The sequence below is a fragment of the Oreochromis niloticus genome, linkage group LG18, assembly GCF_001858045.2.
Source record: "Oreochromis niloticus isolate F11D_XX linkage group LG18, O_niloticus_UMD_NMBU, whole genome shotgun sequence".
NCBI lineage: Eukaryota > Metazoa > Chordata > Actinopteri > Cichliformes > Cichlidae > Oreochromis > Oreochromis niloticus.
This window is the reverse complement of record NC_031982.2, coordinates 21,091,870-21,114,793: the sequence shown is the minus strand read 5'-3', so window position 1 is coordinate 21,114,793 and position 22,924 is coordinate 21,091,870. Positions and strand designations below refer to the sequence as shown.

The following is a 22,924-nucleotide window of genomic DNA, read 5'->3' as shown; positions in this document are numbered from 1 at the left end:
CACATAAAGGCAGCAGTTAGAGTTCCTGTAACTCTAATACCAAATATTTTTTGTTACTTTTTATTTGCCAGTATTTAATTATATAGCTCCGTGATTATGCATTGTTTATCTCTCCTGTGTTAAAAGCTTGATGTTCCACCACCATCCTCTGCCACATTTAGTTTCCTTGGATGACTTCATTGTCTCTTCAATTTGCTCACCGTCATAACCATCTGTCTTTTTGGGTAATTGATGGATAGTGAGTCAGATGAATGTAACGGGAGCTCAGGCCTTTTTTCCCCCCTTCCTTCGTTTTCTTTTTCTTTTTTTAAAGGGCTACACAGCAGTTTGCTGGGTGCTCTGAGGGCTCCTGTAGTGTGTCAGAGATCATATTAGCCTTTAATCTCACAAAAAGCCTCTGTCTAAAAAGAGTGAGCCCCCAACTGACAGGCAGCACCCACAGATGTTGACACAGACTCACAAAATAAACTCACAGAGTATATTTTCTGTGCTTAATTGCATTGAGGTGTTTGAGATTGCGAAAAGATGACTGTGCATGTGTTTGAGTGGGTGATATAGATTGTGGACGTGTTTGAGTCCACTTGGGGATATTTACTATAGGTGCTGCTAGCTTACCCTAGATTTGTTTGTCAGCTGTGTGATTTGTATGTGAGTTTGCTGGTTGACACAGCACAGTTTCTGGCACAGTGTACTCCACAGAGTGTACCAAACATTTGTGGATTGACAGAGCATATGTTTTGGACAGTTATCTCTATGCTCAGTCTTCAATGATGCGGTGTACACCGTGGTTAGCAGCCTGTAATAGATGGCCCTTATTTTTATATGTAATATATCAGTGAGTGGATTCCAGTGTATTTGTATTGATAAATTAGCTTACTTAGGCAGACCTAATCTGTCTCCCATTGATTAATAGAAATGAATTATTTAATTAGTTGGTAAACAGTTCATAAAAAAGTGCTTGCTTGAGGAGAGGGCAGTATTATGCCCTCAAATTATGATAATCATAGCAATCCAATAACAGTCATAAACAGTAACATAGATCCCAAGTACATGTAAGAAAATGTGCACTTTACCCGAAGTGCACTGGAGCACACTGGAGAGACAAAAAGAAAGCCCCTAAAATGATTTTGCAGGTGCTGTCCACAGATCATTGCTCTCTCCTCATCCCTCCTGACTGATTTTTCTCTAGTTTTTGTTTTTGCTAGTATCTGTCACTACTGGTAGCGCACACGGTACCTGGAGCTCATTCAAAATACATAACTAGTCAGTAGTCTTACTTCTCCAGGATATCACATCCATATGTGCTGTCACGTTGGTGTTGTCCTGAAAGTTTACTTTGTCTCTCAGCGGAGTCTCAAAAGTGTTGAGGAGGCACCAGGAGATGGGCTATTAAAAAAAAGTATATCTGCCAGTTTGTGTAAAGAGGATCAGGAGGTCTCCTGGAAGAGCCCTTCAAAATGACCTGAAGATACTTGAGAAACAGACTCCTTCAGGGTGGCATGAGGGTGTCCTTCAGTTGGACCTCTGATCACAGCCCATCAGAAATGTGCACATGAGTAGCCCACTTGAGAAAGGGCAGTGCTCCTCCTGTTATACAAAGTCACCAATACCAGCCCTGGTGCTGGGTTGATGCATGTCTAAGCCCTGTCCAGCTGTCCTTCAGTAAATCACAATTAGTGCTTTTTGCAATGGCTTGCAAGAAGGTTTGCTGGACCTGTACAATTTGAATGGGGTGCAGGTATTATCTCATGCTACTAGTAGTGACAAGGACGCACCCAAAACAAAAACAAGAAAAAAAGCATAAGGAGAAGGACAGAGCAAAAGTCTTTGGTCACTACCTGAAAAACCATCCCCAGTTTTTCAGTTGTCTTGTTGATGCCTTTCCAGGCACTTGGGTTTGCACCAAAGCAAGTGAAATTGATTCGCAATGATTTAAGCTTAGTTACTAGAAAGACTGATATCTGTGAAGTTGAAGTGACTCTGTGTTAAACTGTGATGATCAAGTGTTTGTTGAATTATTTTGAGCAGCGTGTTTTGCTTGTTATAGTTAAAAATACTTAACCAATTGTAAAATGATTAGTGAGACGATTAGTACTTAAATGATTAGAGCAAATATTTATCATCCCATGTGTTGAATTCAGTTGTGGGATTGCCTAGTGCTGTTATCTTCAGTCAAAGTAATTGAGAAGGGCTAATATTACTGTAATGTTATAACTTTATTGTAAGCCTAATCATCCAGTATTTACTGTACTTCCTTGGGAGGTTTATCGACTAGAGGGTTTGGGGAAGATGTGATGCCACTGGCAGGCGACCAAATAAAACAAGTCTTTATATTAATTAAAATTGCAGAGCTCTGGAGGTATGTATGTTAATGTAAGTAAATAAATAGAAAATTTATTTTTTGTGCGAACTGAAATGAAATATCGCTTCAAAACTTTTTGGTAACCACAAATTATTAAATCTGTCCAAAAATATTGCAATATTTACCAGAACTTCCTCAGCTCTAGCTCTGCACCTGCTATAAAACATGACATTCATTCTTATCCATTTCTTATGGTGTTATAAGATAGGCTAATACGTAGACTAACTAAATGAATAAAAATATATACTCATATTATTTGTCTACTAGCTGACTAATGCACAGACAAAAATTATGTGCATAAGATATATATGGTATATGGTAATATCACGACAAATAATTGTGTGGACTAGTTTAAAATAAATATAAACTATAAAATACATTATAACTAATAATATAGTAACAGGCCACCACCTGATGAAGCCAACAGAACCACATAATCTGCCAGCTGAGATGGGATTCTGAGACTGCCCAAGTTGAAGCCTTCCACCACTCGGCTACACCTAGAAATTCTGTCCAAAAAATTTAGGAACAGAATTGGTGACAAAGGGCAGCTGTGGCAGAGTCTGACACCCACCAGGAATGAGTCTCACCCATTGCCAGCTAAGCAGACCAAGCTCTTCCAATGGTTCTGTAAGGATCAAATGGCTCGTAGCAATGGGCCAGGCACCCCATACTCCTGCGCCTCCCACAGAACAGTCCTAGGGACACGGTCAAATGCCTTCTCCAAGTCCACAAAACACATGTAGACTCATTCGGCAAACTCCCATGCACCCTCAAGTATCCCCCGAGAGGGTAAAGAACTGGTCCAGTGTTCCATGACTGGGACGAAAACCGCATTGTTCCTCCTGTACCTGATGTTTGACAAACAGACGGACTCTCCTTTCCTGCACCCTGGCGTAGACCTTCCCAGGTAGGCTGACGAGTGTGTTCCCCCTATAGTAGGAGCACACGCTCTGGTCCCCCTTCTTAAAGATGGGAACCACCAACCCACATCCACCCCAGAGGCCCTGCCACCAAAGAGTTTAACTCTCTCAGTGACTTCACCCCCAGTGATAGACGAGTCATCCCCCTTACCCCCCGTGGAAGTATCATGTTTAGTTTATTTTAAGGTTACATTTACTATAATGTTTAACCTTTATAATTGTGATAATTCCTAGAATTCTCTGACCCATCCTCACTTCTTGTCCACATCTAATTAGAATTAATTAGAAGACCCATGCACCAAAAGAGGGTAAAAGGGCAAAACCTGTGACCTAAGATTAGAAAAAAGAAATAATGCATTATTAGTTCTGCTTTTGCCTCCTGGCTTTCCCTGTAGTTACTTAATGTAGTATTGATCTGTCTTTTAAGTCTCATCAATATAATTCCCCAAAAACTATTTATTTAGTCTTTCTTTGTATTGTTTACCCTGTTAAACCGTGGCACTTCATTTTGTTTTCATTTCAATGGCTTCATCAACCCTAAATGATTTATTCATTCTTCCTTTCCCACTAATTTCAAGGGAGCTCTCAACATTTCTTTACGGGGATTAACTTCCTTAGCTTGCAGTTTTGCACTGAGCTCTAAAAGATTGATACAGAAAGCAACGGAGGAGCAAATCAAGCTAAGTGCTGTGAATTGTGCCTGACTAGAATTTAAATAGATGTCTGTAGTCAAACAGTTTATGCCTCCCCCCACTTTGCTGTCATGAGTGCTGTAAGTGTGTGTGAGTGAGTGTGTGTATGACCTCAGCTTTTAGAGCCATGCTGTTATCACTTCATGGAGGTGTGGGTGTGTTTTAGGGCCAAACGTAAGTGATAGTACAATAGGTGTGTTAATGTAGCTGTGTAGGTTTCCCAATGTTTGTACGTGAGTGTAGAAGTAAGGTTGGTGGGATCGAGTGGAGTTTGAATGCCGTGTATGTGTGTGTGTCTTTTTGCATATTGGTATGCCTCTCTTAAATCCCTTTTCTGCATAAGTGATTGTAAGCATTTGCATTCTTACTTCACGTTACTGTAACAGTAGACTCAAAAAAGTAGACTCTAAAGCTCTTCACTTATTTACATGTAACTGTTATAATGTACCCATTTGATCCAGTATCAGTGAAAAAGTTTCTTATTTTAATGAGTCACTATTGTGTTCTAATCGTGCACTCTTACTTTTTATGTTGTTAGTCAAGTGTTAGGAATTAGACCCACTGAACATGTGCTAAATTGCCCATTTCATCTCAATAAATGCCTTCTTTGCATGAGCAGGCTTGCATTTGTGAGATTTGATCATTTACACTATTGATGTGCCTCAATTCTAGTAAGCCATGAAGTTGATGATGCAATTTGCCATTAAGTTTATATACAGATCAGTGATGAATTAAAAGGAAAAAAAAACTAAACTAAATGAATTGTTTTAGCAAGCTGTTGGGCCACCATATGCACATTAAAGACATTTTAATACACCTTAGTATCGATTCTCTGCCTCTGGAACTCCACTGGAGAGAGCAACACATTCCTTATTTGGCATTTTGATGATTGCAGTGGAGAGCAATGTCACTCCAAAGTCTCCCTTATGTGTTCAGTCGAGATCTGGTAAATGCAAAGGTCATAGCACATGATTGTACCCTCAAAATAGGGACATTGCCATCCTGGAAGAAATCACTCCCATCAGGACTGAAATATTTCTTCCTAGGATAAAGCTGATCACTTTAAAACAACTTTGTGTTGATTTGCCGTGACCTTATCCTCTAAGGAGAAACGTGGAGCCTTACCATTTGAGCAAAATGCTCAGTAAAGCATAACAGAGCCATCTTATCTCTTCACAATAGGCTTCCTGAACCCTGGAGATTTTTCCTTTAAATTTGATAACTGATCTGTATTATTTTGGATTCTCAGTTTTACTTCATATTCATTAAAATAAGCATTATAATGGGTAAATGTGTAGTTCTTTCCTTTGCTAAAAAAAAAAGCAGATTGTGCTTGGTTCATATGACAGGGCTGCATCTTTTATTAAATTTTCAGCACAAGAAAGATAGCGATAGCTCAATCATTTGTGTATTCTTTATAGTGTAATGTTCAGCTGGTTTTTGCATGACCCCAATGTCCTTTCGTCCTGTCTTTCCGAAGCCTCATTCTCCTCGTGTTTGTTCTTTCTCTGGCAGGCGCAAGTACAAGAAGACATCCCAGAGGTAAGACTTGCTGCTGGGACTGGACCTCCTCCTTTTCCCCTGTGCCTACCCATCTCTCCTTCATATTTTACCCCCTCCACTTTCTGCCTGTCTTCTTTTCATTTCCTACTATCTGCATCACTGGACCTTAGGAAATAACTTTTTTATTAATATTATTATTATTATTAATTATTCATTGTTGCTTTCAGTGCAAAAACACTTTTGCAGTATTGTTATGAATGTCTAATTTAAATAAAGGTTGTTATTATTATTATGATTAGTATCTTATTATTATTGTTATTATTATCTCCCCTGTTTACCACCTTAAATCCCGAGAGCCACATATAGTACCTAAACAAGTAAAGCACACCTTGCCACACTTGCGGGCATTCACAGATACTCTTCCTTTTAGTCTTTCTTTCCCTCTTGGGTTGATTCAAGTGTCGACTGAGTAGAATGGATAGAAATCAGGGCGACACAGTTTACCATAGAACACGCACACAACTTGAAAGCCTGACAGATAACTCAATGTTATCTTCATTTTTATTAAACTTTCATTTGTTTTCTTCTGTTGGAGATGCTCAGGGGAAATCAGGCTCTGCATTAAGTGAGACTTGAATGCATTTATTTACAAGAGTGAAAGCGGGGATTAATTAATGTCGCTAGATAAATGGGTAATGTAGGTTTAAGTGTCATTTATTACAGATGTTACTGCATTGAACATTAAATGGGTGTCATGTGTTTTTTTCCGTTATTTATCTGGTTATTTTTTTTCTGGTGTGACAGACATGTTTTATTGCTTGGTGACCCAAAAGGTCTAAAACTAAAAGGCTTTATACATACCTTCAAAAATGTGCTTAGCAATCCAAAGTGCCACACAATCAAACGGTAAGGTTCTTAGTGAGTGAAATTTGTACCTGATGTATTGTTTGAGACAATCTTCCTACATTGTTTATTAAAGAGTAATGTCTTTTCTCAAAATAAACAATATACCTTGTTGAGTGAAAAAATATTTTTATTGAAGTTTTAGACAAGAAATTGTTTTTTTTCAGCATCTACAGTATATGTGTAAAAAATCAGCATTATCACTAAGATTTGTGCTCTCTTTTTAAAATTGTGCTCTAATATTCATTTACAGTCACCGGCCTCTTCATTAGTTATACCTCGCTAGCACCAGGTTGGACTCCATTTGGCTTCAGAACCACCTTAATACTTTATGGCACAGACTGTGCATTCCTATCAGCTTGAAGCACTCCGACCATTCCCCTCTCAACTTTGGCACCAACAAGTCATTTTCTCCCAGAGAACTGCCACTCACAGCATTTCTCTTTTTCAGACCATCTATGAACCCTAGAGATGGTTGTATGGGAAAATCCCAGTAGATCAGCAGTTATACTCAGACCAGCCTGTCTTGCATCAGCAATCGTGTCATGTTAGGTCACTAAAATCACCTTTCTTCCTCATTCTAATAATAAACTACAGCAGGTTGTCTAGACGATGTCTACATGATTAAAGGCATTGAGTTGGCAATTAGATATTTATACTTACAAGCAGTTGATGGCAGGTAAGTGTACATGTTATGTATATGACCTATATAACACAACAACATCATTGCCAAATATTTCCAACTTACTTATTTAAGTTTAAACCTTAAACTTAAAATTCACAGATGTGGGAATTTCTCAACTGCAAATTATTCTGTCCAAAACCAACAACGTGTTAAGCCATGTCCACATAAAAAGCAAGCTGCTTTTCACCAGCTTCTTTAAAACTGACATTTGGTTACTAGGGGAATGTTTTAGGCTCTGGTTGCATTATATGTCAGCCAGTGTTATCTTTCGCTCCGTTCGGTACTTGCTTTTATCACTTGCTTCAAAATTGAGACTAGGTACCTCACCATTTTGTGTCAGCAGTGGGGGGTTTTTTTTGTGTTGCCTGTCATCACTACGGTGGCATTTCATAGAGTCTCTGGTGGCTAAATAGCTGCTAATCTCTTCCTGTGTGTATGCCGGTATAGACTTTCTCGCAACACTATCTAACTTTCCTGGTCCTCAGGCTCAGCCCATTATTTTTTTTATTGAAAAATAAGAAAAACAGAAGTAAAAAAACAAACAAACATTAAGACAATTTCCTTCATACTGCTAAAGTGCATTCTTACATGGAATACAGTGTTTCTTTTTCCACCTACTTTTACACCATTTGTACAAATTGTGATCAGTAGTAAACAAGAAAATTGTAAACACTCCACAAAATGAATTTCAAAACATTTTTTTTGCTGAAGCCTGTTTCATGGCATTTTCCTGGGAACTGATGGATTGCTGCACAGTCAGAGAAATACTGCTCATGTTATTGGCACAGTGTGTGGTCGTTTAGAGTGGTATAGCCTTAGCTGTTGGAAACTCCTTCTCTCTCCCTGCTGCAGTCTCTCTATCGTTCTCGCTCTCTTCGCTGGGTGGGTGAGTTCCTGTGTGGAGGAGCCGGGTGATTGACAGCTCCATATGTGTCTGTGTAATTACGGCCGGGCTAATTGGCAGAGAGGAACACTGGGAAATTGTTATTACTGACACACCAGGACAACCCCTTACACACACAGATGGAAGCAGAGACTGCCCTCCTCACAGAGGGAGGCCTGGAGCAACGAGGGAGAGGAGTGTTTGTGTGAATGTGCACATGTGTTTGTATAGAAAGGAGGTTAAGAGGGATGAAAGTAAAGCTGTAAAAAGAATAGAAAATAGTCTGTGTAGGCCTATGATTGTGTGTTTTATGTGTGGTTGGTGCTGGAAATAGGGAAACAGTTTGCCTACTTCTGTATAGGTTATCATTTTTGATCACATGATCTCTATTGTGTTCTGCTCTTCTCTTTCAACAGTTGGCAGGTTGGTAAGCCCCGCCTCCCCCTTAGTTACTGTTGCTGTGCTTGTCAAGCTTTCCATTCATAGCACAGCACATCTGCAGTTTACAAAGATGGCAATGGCAGGTTTCATTTTGGAATTCCCAATTCGCAATTTTTGGAGCAGTAATCCAAATTCAAATCCTAAGTTATTTAAGACTAAAACAAGCTAACTGTTGCTGTTTTATTAATAATAAAGAGGGCTTTTATTAATATTACATGTAAAAGCTAGAATAACAAAAACAGCTTTTTCGTGTTATGTGTTTTGCACTTAGCCTTAGCAGTTAGCAGTTAGCTAGCCTTACAATGATGATTACAATAAATAGAGTTATTAGACTGCAACATTTTTTGTTGTTATCATCATTTTATGTAAGATTTATCTTCATTGCAAACCTTGCAACACTCTTAACCCATTATCTGGTCAGAAACCTTATTTGATGACCTTATTTCATTCAGCTTGGCTTCCTCCGGCTCACTGTGAGGTTGTCAAACCACATGGATTTCTCCCAGCCAATCAGTGAAGATCAGATTATGTCACAGATAGTGACATGATAGCATCTAACCCCCTAAGCCCCAACCTCAACCCTAACCCTGTTAACTTATAATGCTTGATGTATTGTAATTGTAATGTATTAGACTACCTGGCATAAAAACAAGAAAATGTTTTACAAATCTGTCTTTTAGAAACTTGTATACTACTAAAAATCACATTACGTATAAGACAAATAACAAACCGATTTCATGTTTTTATCTCGATGTTTGAGCCGGCACGCTGTAGGTTTCCGAGAAAAAAAATAAATCAAAGAATGAATCCAAAAATTATAATATGCCTGACATTGGGTGGTGGCCTTATAAATTTATTAAGCACTGTATACATGGTAACTTGACTGACCTCAGTTTGCAGCCTAAAATTGAAAGTTAAAAAAAAGTACTGACTATTTCAGTGAGTGCCAGATTCACACTAAGAGCTTACAATCCTGTTACTGACCATTCACTAAATCCGCCAGTGGATGAGGTTTAGTGAATGGTTTGTTTGAAATCTGTTACTTCTTTGACTAATCCCTCTGAATGTGTCAGAAAGCAGATTGATTGGAGCCACTAGGAAGAAAAGAGCACTTTCTCTCATGTTTACCAAAAAGGCATTGATCATCTGAACGCTACCACTTACAGTGATTATTCATCAACCGCCAAAAGCTACAAGTAGAGGGCTTGAGTGTCTCTTTGTATTTCATGACAAGTGCCTGAATGCTACTCTGAATTAAACAGGCTTTTACTTAAGCCTGTAAATATGCTACAGTGGTCACTGCTTGTAGTTTAGCTTTTAAGTGTTTTGCCATCTGATCCAGACAGGCCTCCAGCCTTAAATGGTCTTTGTAAGTAACTGTGTGTGTGTGTGTGTGTGTGTGTGTGTGTGTGTGTGTGTGTGTGTGTGTGTGTGTGTTTATACAAGTTTTTTTTTTTTTTCTCATTTAGCCTTCTCGTGGCTAGTGTTTTGGTCCAGATCACGGCCTTTAAAACTGTCCAAGGCTTTACATCATGTTCTCTGTGGCAAAACTGTTTTTCACTTTTTCAGCACAACCCAGTCGTTTCCTCTCTGGCATAAATATCAGACACCCTGTCTATGTATATTTTATAAATGCTGGTTTGTGTAGGACAGATTGATTTTCAGGGAGTGACAGTGTCTCCATTCTTAGAAGTCTTCCAACCTAAACATAAAATATATATATATATATATATATCTTGTTTGTGTTGTGTTTATTTTGTGTTTTAATTAGCTATAATCAAAATGTAATTTTCTTCTCGTACTGTAGTTGTGACTCACCAACTACAAAAAAGTATCAAATCAAATCTAAGGTCCACTAGATTGCATTTGCAGATCTGCATCAAATTTCTAACAAAACCATTTAATTTTCCCTTTCTTGTTATTACTTAGAAAAAACCCTTCTAATACTATCTGATCGCTCACTGATAGCTGAAATTTAAATGCCAAGTAATAACCACATTTCTTACTACCGAACCTCAAAGAAGCAGTTCAAGGCACCCCTGTCTACATAAACCCAAAGTTTATGAACAGACAATACAGATTACAGGCCACAATATGACTGATAGGAAATGACAGAAAATAAAAATAAAAATGAATAATATTAAGGAAAAAACTGGGACGTGTTTTTAGGAAAATTCAGGAGAATTTTGGAGGCCTTATACAGTTTTAAACTATGTTTGTATTTTTTAAAATGAGTATACAGTTGACCATGTTAGAGTTAAAATAAATTAAAGATTCACTCGACTGAGATTTGTTATCAGTCTTCATTCTGTATACCTACTTGTACAGCAATAATAAGTCCACCTGCCTGACCTTTCTTTTAATACGGTCCCTTTTGTGCTGCCAAAACAACTCATCAGAACATGGATACTGGACCTGCAGGGGTATTTGTTGTTGGCGCTGGGATCCTGGCATTAGATCATTTGGGTCCTGAAGGGTTGCAGGGTGGCACTCGGTAGATTGTGCCATTTCTGGAACATTGTGCTGATGCTGATTTGGACTAGGATCAGGGAAGCTCAAAAGCCAAGTCAATATTGGGCTCTTTGTCCTGTTTTGAAGCATAACTCAACAGTTTTTGGCACATTCGCCTCCTGGGAGAGGCAGATGATCATGAAAAGTGCCTTTGTCACTGGGACATTGTGCATTTTCTGCAATGTTTAGGAGGGTCATACGTGTCTGATATCTACATGACAACAGGACACATGGTTTCCCATGACACCTTTCAGGGGTTTTAATTGGTGACACTGATTCATGTCATTATGTAGTAAATCATAGCTGTCATTTTATTCCAAAAATACAAATAAAAAGAATGGTGAATTAAAAAAAGACAGCTCATCGACAGAGGAAAAAAGGCAACGAGCAATAGAGAGGTGGACAGATATAGTCAGGCTGAGAGTCACAGGGGAAAATTGAACTCTTTGCTTAATGTCAGTAATCACGGAGCAAATCCTGGGATTGGCATTTCAAGAACAGCCCATTATAAGCCATTACCCGAGCCTCTCTGTCTCTCTTATCTGTGGTCGGAGGCCATTTGTCAGTCACCACAGCTATTGGCCTGTCTATTGAAGATGATTCATTTGGAGCAACATTGGTGTATTGTTATATTGTTATTGGTTTGTTATGAGTGGATTCGTCGACCACTGGAACAAATATAATCATGTCTTATAAAACAACCCAATTGTCTTTTGAGCAGTAAGGAGCTGGGGCAATTAGAACAGCAATAAAGATGATGATGTGCTGAGATAATAGATGAAAAACAGAAATGATGTCATTAATCACCTAAAAATTAGAAACACAAATGTCACTTCAGGCTCACTTGTGATAACAGCCTCATTTTAAACATTAATTATTATTATGAATTACACATTTTGAGAATGACTGCTCAGAATACGTGAACAATTTTTCACATTATCCTGAAAGTAGCAGAAGTAGTGTAAAACATATGTTTTTTATGGACAAATTTGTAGCTCAGTTTTTTGCTTGTGTGCTTTCCAGCTCAGATGTTTTGACATATATGCCTGCTTTTCCTTTTGCTCTTTCTTTCTTGTTTTTCTTCCTTTCCCTAGCTTTCCCTATCTAGAGGGGTAATTACCTGTCTCAAATGAATTTGAAAGCTTAGCCTAATTACATTCTTCTTATCCAGTCTTCTTCTTCCTCCCTTTCCTTTCCACTCTGCCTCTTATCAGGTGATCTTTCCTTTTCATATGTAACTGTTTCATGATTCACTCCACGTCGCATTTTTCTTTTAAAAAAATGCTGGTACTGTAGTAAAATGCATTTTTTTTTACCAATTTTTTTTACTGGCGTACATTAATATTCATAAATGCATACAACATGTTGCATTTTCAGCACCATGAACAACATCAGTAAAAGAGAATTAAAGCCACTTTTTTATGTTGTGTGGGTACTCCTCATGCAGCAAAGACAGTTTTGACTCTTTGCGGCATGAACACTGGAAGTCCTGTAGTGTTTAGCACTGAGAAGTTGGGCTCTTTGGTTGAGGCTTGTTCTGGAGATACTGCTATCTGCAGAGATTACAGGCGAGATCAATGCTTTGGCTTTTTCTGTCCTTTTCTGTGAGGCAGCTGTGACTGGAGTTTGCAGTGATTTTGTTCTCTGTGGGAAGGCTGTTGCTTTTGTGGATTGCCATTGTGCCAAAGCTCAGGTGGGGAAGGTGTGGGGACAATGCAATATTCAGATGGATGCAGTGTCAAAGTGACATCTGCATGAATGCCAGGACCCCGGGTTTCACACTTTTACCTGTCATTGGTTTTAATGTCCAGCCTGATCGGTTTATGGACATCAGGTGTGGTAGATTTTATTATGGAATGGTATGGAGTTTCCATTTAGACTGAATAATACCCTTCAGTATGCAAACAGGGGAAATCACTTTCACACTAATTGTTGTCTGTGCAATCCAGTCATCATAACAGAGAAATCGAATGTGTTACCATAAGTGCTTCATTTTCATTTTACACCGATATGCTTCTACCCTGATTATTTTCTTCCTCTTTGCCTACCTCAGAGAGCCATCATTAAGCTAAGTATATTGATACAGTGAAGATTAATTACAAAGCCTAAATGAAAGGCTTTCATCCTAAGTTGAATCTATAGGAGAGATGAGCACATAAACGTCACATGCTTTAATGGTGCCACTTCACCAGGCTTCCCCTTCCTACTGCCTGCAGCAGATAATATTCCAGATTTATGGTGCAGATTGTCTCCTTAACCTGGTTGTTTATAGCCATCCTTCATCTCACCATTCCACCCCTGTGCCGGTCCCTACTGGCTGTTTGTCCAATTGGACTGACTTCAGGAGAGAGTCAGTTAGATGAGCAGCAATGTGTAACTAGTGTCTGTGAGTTTATATTGAGAGAAAATATTCAGTCACACTGATTGAGAATGCTTAAAAATACACTACATGCTTTGTCTGGCATCTGTCTGCATATGTTTGTGTGTGCTGCATATATTTTTCTTTCCATTCAGCTATCGTCTCATTCATCTTCAGATTACTCAGTCAGCTCTAGTGGGAGTCACAGATCTAACATATGACCTATTTAAATACTTTACGTGGCCCACAGGTTCTGTCATTACCAATGTGAAAGACAACATATTCAAAATTGTCATAAGCAGCAATGGTGATGATTTTAAAAAAAAGAAAAACAAACAAACAAAAAAAAGCAATGAATGGGAATGGCACTACAGGCAATGGGGGAGTTTTAGTAATTAGCAAACCTGTGTCCCAAATGATCAAACCCAGTGGTTTAACATTAATTCATTTTTTGTCCTCTGCTTCTGTCTCTCTCACCCTCAATCAGCTGCAGCAGATGGATGCATATGCCTGATCTTGTTTTCCTGTTAAAAGGGAGTTTTTCCTTCCCTCTGTTGCCAAGTGCTTGCTCAGAGGGGGTCATCTGATTGTTGGATTCTCTCCATTATTCCCGGGTCTTTGTCTTACAATATAAAGTGCCTCGAAGCGACTGCTGTTGTGATTTGGTGCTATATGAGTAAAACTTGAACTGAAAGTGTGGGGTGAAGTATAGAGATCTGTATAAAACATTTTCTGGTGAAATCAGGGAATAATTTACTTCCCAGTTATGTCAGTTTGTATTTTGTTGTAACATTCTCTATAAGCATTTAACATATACATCCGGTAGTGAGACCCTGCCTCACCCTGTGCCTCATGGAAAACCCAGCAGATAAATTAAAAAAATTAAGTTAAAAGCAATGAGTGAGCTGTGTCAAAACAAATATGGCATTAGCAACTGTTGGATGGTAGCCAAGGAGTTAATGGCTTGATTAGTAATGTGGTGCTTTGCAGCTTGTTGGTGCTTTGTTGTTATGTAAACAGGAAACATTGAAGGATTTCATTGCAAAATGAAACGTGTTGTTTTTCAATTGATGAAAATCTCTTGGTCGCTTATGGGAAAATTAATAAACACTTGCTGTTGTTTGTATTTGCAAAAATGCACCATATTTGCTTTTCTGTTCTTTTTAATCTAAATGTGTGAGCATGTGGTTAAACTTAGTGGCGTTTTCTCTGATGCTAATCTAAGAGGGAAGCTAGAAATCACAACAGTCACGCACTGAGGAGTCTGTTTTCTGTCACAGTTTTTCAAACTTTCTTTTGGACAGGCTGGACTAAACATCCTTTCCAGAAAATAAACTTTCAGTACAGTAGTTCACTGTTGTACAGTTAAACTCATGGGGACTGAGACTGAATGTCTCAAGTTCATGGTTTGTTTAAGTGAATATGTCAATCACTGACATGTTGTATACTTTTCCAATCTAGTTTAATTTAAGCAAAAAAAAAAAAAAAAAAAAAGCAAAAGCAAAAAAGGCCAAACATTTGGCGTCTGTAGCTTCTCACATGTTAAAAAGCACTTGTTATTGGTGCTAAATGTAAAACAGTAAATTACATACTTTTGGGCTTTGGAATATTAATTGAGACCAAATAAAACACTTAAATGATAATGGATTCTCAGTTTTACTTTTACAACAGAAATGACTCTGTTCTTCTCTTGAATGACTGAGGAAAGTCATTGTTCTGATAAGCACTTATCTCTTGCAATACTAAAGGTTATCTAAACCAGCAATAGGCTGAATATAAACAGATATGGAATGCTTCTACATTTCAGGTCCACCTTGGCTCAGATTTAAATCTCCAGGTTAAATTGCTGTTCCGAGAACTCGAGGCTTTCAAATGGCTCCCATTCAATTAGGCTACCACTCCCAAACTATTAAATCTTTAATTTACCTCTATACAGGAATCCTAAGCAGTAGATGTGATCATTTAATAAAAGTTGTTTTTATAACAGGCTATAAGTGTGCATAGTTGTAAACAGATGTTAAGACAAACTTTTATGTGAACAATAACCATGTGTAGAAGGTGAGGACCAGTCTACTACTAGTAGGTACTTCATCAGCAAAGGCTCTCATCAAACTGGCTGTGTCTAACTAGCACTTCCTTCCCCAGTGCAACAATCTGAGCTAAATAAGTGGCCCTCAGGGCAGCAGCAAAGACACGAGGCTGGAGAGGAGTCTCCAGTGAGCACAACAATCCTCTCATCGCTACACTGCTGCTTGCTCCTGCTGGATATAATGAAGCGTAATTGAGTCATAAATGGCATGCTAATTTTGGTAACCATGGTGTTTGATGAAGACACTCAGTGTTTTGAGATGGCTTAAAGGGATAGTTTGATTTAGTAGAACTGCTTATGTTTTTCTTTTTTGTGTTATATATTTTTTGTTGGTAAGTAAACATTTCTTAAGGTAATAACTGAAAGACTGTTTTGCATTGCATTAGAGCACCTCATGATAAGGTGATAAAGGGGTCCTAAATGCTGTTTATTTGTGCTGCAATTGATCAGTTGTAATTAAAAACACACAAAGAATTGCATTAATGAATACTACATGTAGCTGAGTTAAATTAATTTTAAAAATAAAATAACACTGTGAACAGATCTGTGTGCACATATTAAAGGAAAAGTTCACCTCAAAATCAAATGTATGCACTTCCTCCTCTAGCTAGTAGTGATATTACACTTCTAGATTATTATATTGGGGCACGGGGTCTGGATTCTCCCCAGTAGACCTTATATTTTCTCTTAAATGTTCAGTATCTGATCTGAATTTAATTTTAGGCTACATTTTCCTTTGGGAATGAGTAAGGCACCTATATCTATAACTTGTATAACCATGATCAAAATGTTAAAAATTATGATCACAAGAAGACTCCAGGTTTCAACTATAAACAACATTTTTAGGATGTCTGTGAGCTTCTAGAAAAATGAGGCCAGAACCTCACCTGGAATAGTACACAAACATCCAAACTCGTTCACAGGAAACACCACATACCAAAAGAAAAGGTGTGAATGTCCAATTACCACCACTGTGCGGAGGAAGTGGGGACAGGTACACCACTGAGTTAATTAGCAACATCAAATGAAAAAGTTTTCCTTTTTGTCTTAAATTAAACAATCAAAACATTTGGTACAAATGATAGAACTATGATTTCAAAAGGTCCTTATGTCCATTCTACACAGTATTGGATACATTTCATGACAAACCTTTTGTCATGTAAAAAACCAGTGTGAGATTACTAGTGTGAGATAGTAATCAGTGTGTGATAACAGTGTGCATTTTTCTGCTGGTGGTTGTAGCCTTTAGGGATGGTGAAGTAATGGACTTAGTCAGCAACAATTCTCAGACTGTGGCATTCAAGGAATAATTGATTAATTGATTGTCTGATTAAGGGCCCAAAGCAAACTTTGCCTGGAAAGCAGTCTCCGCACACACTCCAGTCAGGCTGTAGATGACAAGTTCTGAGGTGAGCATCTGCATTCTTGGTAGAAATTTTCCATTTATTAGGCAAGACTACATTTACCAGTCTTTACCTGTCCTTAGTAAGCGAGTGCCCACTGCAGCTTCAAATTTCTTTTCTTGGCTGACAGAAATGGAACATAATAGGGTTTTCTGCTGTTGTAACCCATCTGGATCAAGATTCTGAATCGTGAAATGCTTCTTTGTTCACTGCAGTTATAAAGAGCAGGTAACAGGTTGCTTGTGCTTTTTCGACACCTTTACCCAGTTGTTTTCTTTTTCACACCTTTCTGAACAAACTCTGGAGGCTGTTGTGGTGAAAAATCCTTTGAGACCACCAGTTTCAAAACAGCTTATCGCCTTCAGATATTGTCAAACGTCATAAAAGTCAGTGACTCCTACACTCTGTCCACTCTGATAAGTTTATTGAAGTTTCAAGCTGATTGGGTGTTTTATAGGTGGATAAGTCATGCTATTTTCCTTTCTTTGATTAATATCATCATGGTCATGTTGTTACATATAGACTGATCTGAGTTTTTTCTAATTTTTAATTCCTATAAAAATACATTGGCTTCAGGTGTCCTATACAGAGAACCACCCCCAGCACCAGTGTAAGAGATCACCAGGCTTAACAAACTTGCCTAAAGAGATATATTTTTATGGGTTTTTAAGCGAGTTGTGGAAAAAAACAGCGTTCTCAGCTTTGCATTGTTAAATGTATTTTACAGGCATGGGTGATGAAACGTCTATATATGAACCACTCCCCAGTCCTCTACACAGGACTAAAGAGTGGTTTATTGGGAATAAAGGTTGTAGTTGTGAGGACTTTTTTGTGTACGTGTGTGTGCAAAGTGTATCTGCATTGTGTGAAGTGGTGCATTGCTAAACAAAGTGCACTCTGATGTCCTTGCCTGCCCTGAGGTTGAAGGACACATCGTGATGACCGCACTAACCACAATGCAACGCTTTTTAGCTTTTATTGATCTTTGTGTTTGGTTGTGTGTTGTGTGTGGGGCAAGGACAAAGACAGAGACTGCTGTGCTATCATCCCTCTGGCCTATTTATTTATTTCCCTTTGTCTCCTTCTCATTGTGTTTTAGAATTAACCAAAATTATCTCGATATGGGTTTCAATATCTGTTATCTAGATATACTGTTGGAACACCTTTCATTGTCTGTATAGCTTTGGGGCAACTATAGTTAGCTATCACTGTGTCCGGATTACTGTGGTAATAATCTGATAGACTCATACCATTATGTGCTATCTGTTATTATGTTGGAGCTCTGGCTTAGAGTCAAAGAGATAATCTAATTGTAAGCGCTATTTTCTCTACCTCGCCTGTTCATTGAGTTAGCCTATTGGTTTTTGTGTTTGCATGCGTGTGTGTGTCTGCATATGACCCACTGTCCATAAGTGACCTATGCATTTTTACTTTATCGATGTAACTGCCTTTACAGTAGATACAGTTTAAGGTTATCACAGCTCCTCCTTTTTTATCTGTCAGAAACCTTCACATCTGCACTTCTCAGAGCCTCTAGGTCTTCTACATGAGATAACACACTGAAGTCACTCATGAAAGGACAGTCAAAGTCAATTGTGATCCTCCAATTTCCCTTACAAGGCCTTTCCTGGAGTAAACAAAGAGCAATCTTACTGCCTTACATGTCCTTTTGCCATTGTTTTTATTGTTCTTTACCAATAAAAAAAAGCTTTATTAACTTTAAAAGGTGGTTAAACAGTACATGCTATACTTCACGCTCCAATCTCCAGTGTTCTGCTTATTTAGACAATAGTGTAAATGATAAAAAAGTAGTATTATGGAGCTGTTTTATTTTATTGTCAGTGTTATGCAGCCAAAATGCGGCACTGCTGCAATCTAACCAGCCATTTCTGTATGGTTTATTACAGTAATGAAGGTAGATTGCTTTGCATTTTCAGCTAAACAGGTGGGACTGAGGTTCTGGGAGGATAAAGCTCTGGCAGCACGTAGTTTAAAGAGCAGTTTTATTGTTTTACTGATGCATTTTTCCTTATGGCTTTCACCAGGGTCATCATAAAACATGTTACAGACAGCATTTTAAATGGCACATGTACACAGTGAAAATCAATCGTTTATGTCTAATATACACATCTATCAATGAGGGCCGGGTATCTGATGATGTGGCTTAAAGTCAGTCCTGGTTCCTGAAAATGGGGAATGCCCAACAGAAAACCAGAATGGCAATTTATTTGGCACTTAAACAGAGAGTCTAAATGAGGGGAGGCACAAATCAGCCACAAGGGGACATCTCAAAGCAACAAACATTTAAATAGAATAAAAACACACAAAAAAATATTCTAGCCAGAATTTTAACATGGCCTCACTTCCCCTCACAGCAATATCTCTTAAAATAAAAGTATTTTTTTTCTTGTTGTTATTAATTTAAAGCTTACATTAAATCACTTCTTAAATCTTGGGAATTTAGAGTTTGTTTAGAGCTAAAAAATAAACAAATAAAATAAAAGTTTAAACATAGTAATATTTGAATAAATATTGCATTCTAGCTAAATACAGGAAACAACATCTGCAGCTCTTATGTAAGTCTTACCCAGCATCCCCCCCACCCCCATAGTGCAGCACCATCATTCAGCTCCAAGGAAGAAGATATTCTGTGTTAATGGCAGCTGAGGTAAAATTTAAATTAATGCTCTCTCTGTTTAATCTAGCTTCATGCAAAAACGTATACATAATGGATACTAAGTTGTTGTTGTATTCATCTAACCTGTGACCAGCGTGACCACTGAATGCTCCCTGTGGGATAGAGAGCATAAATCTTTATTGATAAAAGAATAAATTAAAGCTGTGCAGTTCAAAATGCTCATTTTTTTTCAATTGTAGTTTTTTTGGTTGTAGTTTTTGGAATCATATGTCAAGCCAACATCTTTCAGCTGCTGGAAAAGGTAAATAAAACAATGGCAAATGGATGATAATGCCCTCAGCACAGACAGATAAGATACTTCACAAACAGATCTATGACCACCATAATGATAGCTTTTTCAGTTCACACCCAGTGACAGCCCGTGTTCAGACAAACCGCCTGAGACAACTGACCTTTTCACTGAAATCCAATACCTTTGTCGAAAGGTCTGTTGACACGGTGGACTTCAAACTCCTCCAGGAGGTGAAAATAATGAAGCACAGTATGAAACTTAAGGCTCGAGAGGGAAAGAAGCAGCCATCTGTCAGGCAACTGAATAGAAGAGCAGGGTTCAAGCTGTAGGGCCAAGAAGGCTAAGAGGTGCAAGTGGAGTGGAAAACACAGAACAGCTCTGATTAAGGGTTTCCTACAGGCTCTCAAAGAGTTGCTTGAAGCAGAAAAAATATAAATGAATAGTTTTATAGCCCAAACGCTTCATTACAAGCTTAAAGAGGTAAAAATGTTCAATGAACTGCTTGAAGAGGAACTCAGTCAGCAAAGAAGAAGATGAGCCACTTCCTCAGTCCATAAATAAAAGTCTTTGAAGAAAGAAATATATCAGTGATGAGGCCCTGAGTTATGGGGTCATTATGACTAAAAAGTATCTCTATATTGTAGATGGCTCAGCCAATGGGCTTTCTTGATGCATAAGTCTGTTAAAATAGGTTGGGTTCAAATTTTTGAGATTTCTGTGCTGGCTTCTTTGAAAGTCTCTTTGACCTATAAAACATCAATCTCTGCATAGACACTACAGAAATAGATCAACATACATCACTACATGAAGACATAGATGATCATTTTAAAGCACTATTGCAGTCATAATCAAAATGTTAAGCATTTTTCCCTTTTAATAATCTATAAAACTACTGAAATAAACTTGTTTTTTGTAATCATTTTAACAATAGAAGTTCATTTAGGAAAGAAAAGATAAAAGAAAAGCTATACAAAATAAAGCAAAATACACTTACAGTATCGCTTCACCTTTTCTGATTCACTTACATATCAAAAAGGAGTGGGAAGAAGTGGGAAGAATCCCACCCCTTCGCCATAAGTTATCACTTAATATTTGTCCACCTTCCTTACTGATATAAACCACAATATTACCATTTAATATTTCTACACTCTGATTTGATTTAATGTAATATACTAGAAAGTAATAGGGTTACTTCACATCTGAGTGGGACCTAGTACACATCAGTGAATGTCCTTTATTTTCTGTGAACTACTTTTATCCTTCTGTGTGATGGCTTTATTCAAAATGTTCAGCTTCAGCTGTGATTGTGTAAAGCTGCCTTTGCTTTCCAAAGCATGAGAAAAGGTTTTCACACGGTTTATTTGTCCTAAATTGGTTGTTATTGTTCTGAGATTTGAGTTTGCTCTGCCCACGAGTCCTTCAGACTGGAGAAAATCCATGCTAAAACCATTAGCCTAGCAGTAGCAATTCGCAATGGCAACACCTGTTACTGGCATCCAGTGTGGCCCAGGCTAGTCAGTTCTGGAAAGGCTCCTAAAAATAACCAGAGTGTTCCTGGGTTAATCGCTATTCTTAGATCATTAAGAAGTTCAAAGTGTTGTACAGTGCCTGGATCTCGTTTTCAAATGCATGTTCTTTATGCGGCTGTGCTTCTGTTATAAACCTAGTTCTAGGATTTACCTGAATATTCAATTTTCATTCTATTTCCATTTACACCAGCATACTCAGCACTAACTTCATTGCGTTGATTTTGTTGCTGTCTGATATTTACTGTTGGCAACAGAGCAGCACCATGGAAGCAGCTTGAGGTTCAATACAGTAAACTGCCCAAGAACATCCTGGTGGCAGTTTTAGGAGGAGAAACCACACTTTCACTCATTAGCTTGGTGATTCTTGAAGACAGCTATGCGTTGGGATTTAAAGCAGTGAAACATATACTTTTAGAATTAGTTTTGCAAACTGTAGCAACACTGCTGTCACAGACAGAAAGCCTTCCTAATGTCTAGCCTGTATGACTTATCTCACATGGGAATTCAATGACCTTTGAAAATCTGGTTGTGCCTTATTAGATGTTTTTCCTTATTAGATTGTTATAAGTGAATTACTGGTATTTAATGAGCCTGTTATGAACCCAGAACATGGCAGACAGCTCTGAATGTTCAAACAAAACATGACCAAACATGGTCCTATTTTAGAACAGAACCATGTTCGGTCCTGCAATAGGCAAAATTTTTATTTTGCCTTTTCACACCAAAACCATGTTTACTCAAAATACAAAATGAACTCAATAGTACATTTTCTGGACTTTTATTCTTATCTGTATGTGAAATATTTGGCTATTTATAGTATGTTTAAAGTATTGACTGATATAGGATTTTTAAGACTGACATGGATGTTTGGTAAAAACCTGCTATGTCCGCTGATATTTTTTTTTCTTTCATACATATAAAATCTGCCAACAGATCCCCCTAACATTGGTTATGTGTAGTTTAAAATAATGTTGTATTGTTGTTGCAACAATTTACAGATTACTTTTTTACACTAACTGATTCTCCAGGATTTTGTGTTTGTGGTTTGTGGCGTTCCAAGTATGTGTTGCCAACAGGGAACTTGCAGAGTGCCCTCTGGTGGAAAAACTATGGAACTACACTCATAACACGATTGAAGGCAAATAGCTAGCACTAGCCCTCTGAATCAAAAGAAAAAAATCACAATTTCTACATATGGCTCAGAGCATCATGTTACTACGCTTTGGTTGATGAATCGGAAAAGTGTGGCTTGCAGTTACCGCACCTCACAACTTACTGAAATTGGTAGGTCTTCTACTCTTCTACAGCATCTTTGAGCCTGATATCACAGAGCACTTTCTGAGGTCTTCTAGAGTCAACTTTTGTGAGTTGAAGATACTTTAGCAACAGAAACTCTCAACAGCATATCAAGGCAAGGATTGACTATAATGCCTCATTCAACCTTTATTTAACTAAGTAGTCCCTTGAGATTAACATCTCTTTTTCGAGGGAAAACATTTGTGTTTATAAAACTGTGCAGCCAGTTCTGCAGTGTGTCCAAAAATTCTATTATTGTTCAAAGATGTTTGTTTAAGTGGGATTGTTTGGATTTGAGTGGGAAAAGCCTTGTCAACATTTCCACAAGTGGAATCCTTGTTGCTTGTTGCTCAAATTTCTGTTGATGACTCTGCTGGTTAGTGTCTGTAATGCTGGAATTGCTGAAGTAGCGCCT

The 22,924-nt window shown here is 38.0% G+C and overlaps 1 protein-coding gene across 7 annotated transcripts in view; it reads left to right on the top strand.

Moving 5' to 3' along the window:
- The window catches only part of pde1cb (phosphodiesterase 1C, calmodulin-dependent b), a 102,833-nt gene that overhangs the window by 40,438 nt on the left and 39,471 nt on the right, over nucleotides 1-22,924 (top strand). For 3 of the 7 annotated variants that reach the window (XM_025900613.1, XM_013269614.3, XM_013269611.3), the window contains one exon: nucleotides 5,493-5,519. The exons of the other annotated variants lie outside the window; for them this stretch is intronic. In XM_025900613.1, coding sequence (XP_025756398.1) covers nucleotides 5,493-5,519 — 27 coding nt within the window. The remainder of the gene's footprint in view (nucleotides 1-5,492; nucleotides 5,520-22,924) is intronic. 7 annotated transcript variants of the gene reach the window in all.